This window comes from Protobothrops mucrosquamatus, unplaced genomic scaffold, assembly GCF_001527695.2.
Source record: "Protobothrops mucrosquamatus isolate PMUCROS unplaced genomic scaffold, P.Mucros_1.0 scaffold2833, whole genome shotgun sequence".
Lineage (NCBI taxonomy): Eukaryota > Metazoa > Chordata > Lepidosauria > Squamata > Viperidae > Protobothrops > Protobothrops mucrosquamatus.
Genome location: NW_015388865.1, coordinates 71,887 through 77,011, shown reverse-complemented (window position 1 = coordinate 77,011; position 5,125 = coordinate 71,887). Strand labels below are relative to the sequence as shown.

Genomic DNA, 5,125 nt, shown 5'->3' with positions numbered 1-5,125 from the left:
CTACCTACCTACCTACCTACCTACCTACCTACTTCCACTGCACATATATAAAACAGACTTAATGCAATTAAAAAAGAAGGAGCCAGAAATTAGAAAACACCAACATGACCATTTATCTCAGGGGTGTCAAACTTGCAATGTCATGTGATGTGTCATGACGTATCGCGACTTTTTTTCCATTGCCGGCAATGGGGCGGGCGCAGTTTCGGCATGCCGCATCCGGCCCATATGGGCCAGCAGTTTGACAAACCTGATTTATCTTAACCCCTACCTAATGGGATCCACCATGAGGTCCTGTTGCGTTTTCATCCTATATGCTGGTGTTTGTCAAGCTTTAAGATGAGTGGGTTTTAATTCCCAGAATTCAGGCTGGCTGAATTAAACTAGACTGAGGGATTCTGGGAATTGAATTCCTCCCCTCTTAAACCAGACTGAAGGATTCTGGGAGTTGAAGTCCACTCAACTTAAACCAGACTGAAGGATTCTGGGAGTTGAAGTCCACCCCTCTTAAACCAGGCTGAAGAGTTCTGGGAGTTGAAGTCCACTCAACCTTAAACCAGACTGAAGGATTCTGGGAGTTGAAGTCCACTCAACTTAAACCAGACTGAGGAATTCTGGGAGCTGAAGTCCACTCAACCTTAAACAAGACTGAAGAATCCTGGAAGTTGACTCAACCTTAAACCAGACTGAAGGATTCTGGGAATTGAAGTCCAAACACCTTAAACCAGGCTGAGGAATCCTGGGAGTTGTAGTCCACCCCTCTTAAACCAGACTGAAGAATTCTGGAAGTTGAAGTCCACTCAACCTTAAACCAAACTGAAGGATTCTGGGAGTTGAAGTCCATTCCTCTTAAACCAGACTGAGGAATTCTGGGGGTTGAAGTCCACCCCTCTTAAACCAGACTGAGGAATTCTGGGAGCTGAAGTCCACTCAACCTTAAACAAGACTGAAGAATCCTGGAAGTTGACTCAACCTTAAACCAGACTGAAGGATTCTGGGAATTGAAGTCCAAACATCTTAAACCAGGCTGAGGAGTTCTGGGTGTTGAAGTCCACTCAACCTTAAACCAGATTGAGGAATTCTGGGAGTTGAAGTCCACCCATCTTAAAGCTGCCAAGACGGAGAGACACTGCTCTGGTGGGCCATGACAATTAAACTGGCCTTTTGGGGTCTGGTCTTCTGGTCCCTCTCCCCTTTTCCCCAGCTCCCCAACCCCACCCTCCCTGTGTCTCCCCCCCACTCCGTGCGCCTTCCTCCTCCTCCTCCTCCTCATTCTTTTTCTGCCTTCCCGCAGAAAAATTGTAAGTAAAATCGATGCCGACAAGGACGGCTTAGTCACGGTGGAGGAGCTGAAGGCCTGGATTAAGTTTGCCCAGAAGCGCTGGATTTACGAGGACGTGGAGCGCCAGTGGAAGGGCCACGACCTCAACGGGGACGGCCTGGTTTCGTGGGAGGAGTATAAAAACGCCACCTACAGCTACGTCTTAGGTAGGTCCACTCTCTGCCCCCCCCGGCTGACCCTCTGCCCCGCTTTTGTCTTGTAGCGCGATGGTGGGCAAAATAGACACGGATAAGGATGGGTTTGTGACGGAGGGGGAGCTGAAGGACTGGATTAAGAAGGCGCAGAAGAAGTACGTCTATGAGAATGTAGCGCGCCAGTGGCAGGAGTATGACTTGGACCAAGATGGCCTCATCTCCTGGGCGGAGTACAGGAATGTCACCTATGGCACTTACCTGGGTAAGGGGCGAGTTGGGGGGGGAGGCAGCCATGCTGGAAAGGACTGCCTGAACTGGGCTGGCTAGACCAGGATGTGCCACCTCTGTGAGGAGGTTGGATGGCGGTCCAGTTGTGCCTCAGTGACACTCCCTTCTTTCTCCCCCCCATCCCCACTTGTGCCGTTCAGATGATCCGGACCCCGACGACGGCTTCAATTACAAACAGATGATGGTGCGGGACGAGCGGCGGTTCAAAATGGCCGACAAAGATGGAGACTTGATTGCCACCAAGGAGGAGTTCACGGCGTTCCTGCACCCGGAGGAATACGACTACATGAAGGACATCGTCGTGCAGGTGGGTTGGCCTAACCTAGCCACGGGCTACGGGCAGTCCTCGGCTTACGACCGCCGCAGAGCCCCAGGTTTAAGTTGCTAAGCGAGAAATTTGTGAAGCGAGTTTTGACCTCATTTTACGACCTCTGCCGCCAACGGTTGTTAAGCGAACCGCCCCGTCGTTAAGGGACGGTTCCTCCTTTGTCATTGCACTCCGGAGCAAACCTGGTCAGGATTCGCATCCGTCCGGTGGTTTGTCTGTTTGTTCCCCTGGGCGTTGAATTGCAGCTTTCCTTTGCGTTGAGAGGGTTATAATTCATCTCTCTTTTTTTGTATCTGGGTTTGTGTGTGTGTGTGTGTGTGTGTGTGTGTGTTTCGCATTGTGTTCTGGGTCAGCTGCATTGAGGTCTTGAAGGAAACAAAAAAGTGGGATTCAGGTGAAATAAATCCTAATGCTTGAACCTAGTGGTTGAAGCACCAGGCTACAAAACGGCAGGCGGCGAGTTCTAGTCTTGCCTTAGGCATGAAAGCCAGCTGGGTGACTTTGGGCCAATCACCAGGAGACGGTGAGTTCTAGTCCCGCCTTAGGCATGCCAGTTAGCTGGGTGACTTTGGGCCAATCACCAGGAGACGGTGAGTTCTAGTCCCGCCTTAGGCATGGAAGCTGGCTGGGAGACTTTGGGCTAATCACCAGGAGACGGTGAGTTCTAGTCCTGCCTTAGGCATGCCAGTCAGCTGGGTGACTGGACCAATCACTAAGAGACGGTGAGTTCTAGTCCCGCCTTAGTCATGAAAGCCAACTGAGTGACTTTGGGCCAATCACCAGGAGACGGTGAGTTCTAGCCCCGCCTTAGGCATGCCAGTCAGCTGGGTGACTGGACCAATCACTAAGAGACGGTGAGTTCTAGTCCAGCCTTAGGTCCAAAAGCCGGCTGGGTGACCTCGCTCATCCCAGTCCACCTCACAGGGCTGTTGTTGCGAGGACAATAGGAAGAAGTAGTATGAATATGTTCGCTGCCTTTACTTGTTTACAAAAATAATAACAACGGGGAAATAAGTAAATAATGCTGCCCCTGACTTCTCTCTACAGGAAACCATGGAGGACATCGACAAGAACGGAGACGGGTTCATTAATTTGGAAGAATACATAGGTGAGCTGGTTTGGCCCTGGACTGGACGATAAAACTAGACACGAGCGGTCCTCAGCTTACAACAGTGACTGTTTAGTGACCGGAGTCACAATGGCACTGAAAAAAGGGACTTAATGACCCTTTTTCACACTTATGACCATTGCAGCCTCCCCCCGGTCAGGGGATCAAAATTCAGACGCTTGGCAACTGACTCACATTTATGACGGTTGCAGCGTCCCGTGTGTGTGTGTGTGTGACATAATCCCTTTTTGCGACTTTCTGACAAGCAAAGTCAAATGGGGGGGGGGGAAGCCAGATTCGCTTAAGGACCGCAGGTGTTTCGCTTAACTGTCGTGGCAAGCAAGGTTGTAAAACGGGACACTTAGCACTCAGGCTTATACACACACACACACACACAGAAGCGGTGAATGCTCCAACACTGGAAGTGTTTAAGAAGAGACTGGACAGCCATTTGTCCGAAATGGTGTAGGGTTTCCTGCCTGAGCAGGGGGTGGGACTAGATGACCTCCAAGGTCCCTTCCAACTTTATTATTATTGTTATTAACCGACACACACACACACACACACATTTTACAGCGCTCTCTCCTGAGCGGTTTATAACGTAAGCCTTATGTGCCTATGGGCCCCAACCCTCTCGATCCACTTAGCCGTCTCACAGCAACGGGAGCGCTGGACTCTATTTTGGTCGTTAAGCCAAGGACGACCCGCGTTCTGCGGTTCAGCACATAGTGGGACTTAGAGCTGAGACCCTCGCCGGGCGTTTCCTCCGCAGGGGACATGTACAGTCACGACGGGGACACGGAGGAGCCCGAGTGGGTGAAGACGGAGCGGGAGCAATTTGTGGAGTTCCGGGACAAAAACCACGACGGGAAGATGGACAAGGAGGAGACCAAGGACTGGATCCTCCCCTCCGATTACGACCACGCCGAGGCCGAAGCGCGGCACCTGGTGTACGAGTCGGACAAGGACAAGGTGAGAGGCCTGGGGAGAGGGGGGCACCTGCCTCCCACCCAGGTTTTTTCTCAGCAGCTCAGCTGAGACCACCAAAGGGAGGCCCCTGGAAAAGAGGGGGGCCAGGGCTGCAGATCTGCATGACCCCCCCACCCTATTAGGATGGGGCGCCCTGGGCCTGGGGGGGTGTCTCGTGGCAGCCTTTCGTCTTTGGGACCCTTGGTGCTCTCTGAGCTGGGTGGTTCCCTTGCAGAAGTTTTGTGACCCAACTAGGGAACATCGTCAGTGCTAGAGGGGAGGCAGAGTGGAGAGGAGAAAGAGGAGGGGAGGAAGAGGAGGGAGGGAGGAAGGAAGGAAGGAGGAAGAGGAATGAATGACATTAAGAAGGGGAAAGAGAAGGAGGGAGGGAGGAAGGAAAGAAGGAAAGAGGAATGAATGATATTAAGGGGAAAGAAGAAGGGAGGAAGAAAGGAAAGAAGGAAGGAAAGGAGGAGGAAGAGGAATGAATGACATTAAGGGGAAAGAAGAAGGGAGGAAGGAGGGAAGGAAGAAAAAGGGGAGGAAGAGGAGGAGGAGGAGGACAATGACTGTGGGGTCCTTGGTGTTCTCTGAACTTGGTGGTTCCCTTGCAGAGTTTTCGTGAGCCAACTAGGGAACATCATCAGTGCTAGAGGGGAGTGGAATTTGTGGGGAGGGGGAGGGGGGAAGGAGGAGAAGGAAGGGAGGAAGGGAGGAGAAAGAGGAAGGAATGACGTTAGGAAGGGGAAAGAGGAGAAGGAAGGGAGGGAGGAGGGGAGAGAAGGAGGAAGAGGAGAATGTGGGGTCCTGGGTGCTCTCTGAGCTGGGTGGTTTCCTTGCAGACGTTTCATGACCCAACTAGGGAACATCATCAGTGCTAGAACGGAGTGGAAAGGAGGAGAAGAGGAAGGAAGGAAGGAAGGAAGGAAGGAAGGAAGGAAGGAAGGAAGGAAGGA

General features: G+C 51.9%; 1 protein-coding gene across 1 annotated transcript in view; it reads left to right on the top strand.

The window, feature by feature from the left end:
• The window catches only part of CALU (calumenin), a 13,667-nt gene that overhangs the window by 7,020 nt on the left and 1,522 nt on the right, over positions 1-5,125 (top strand). The window contains exons 3-6 of the mRNA XM_015825843.1: positions 1,545-1,738; positions 1,905-2,071; positions 3,140-3,200; positions 3,973-4,172. Of these exons, the coding sequence (XP_015681329.1) occupies positions 1,545-1,738; positions 1,905-2,071; positions 3,140-3,200; positions 3,973-4,172 (622 nt within the window). The remainder of the gene's footprint in view (positions 1-1,544; positions 1,739-1,904; positions 2,072-3,139; positions 3,201-3,972; positions 4,173-5,125) is intronic.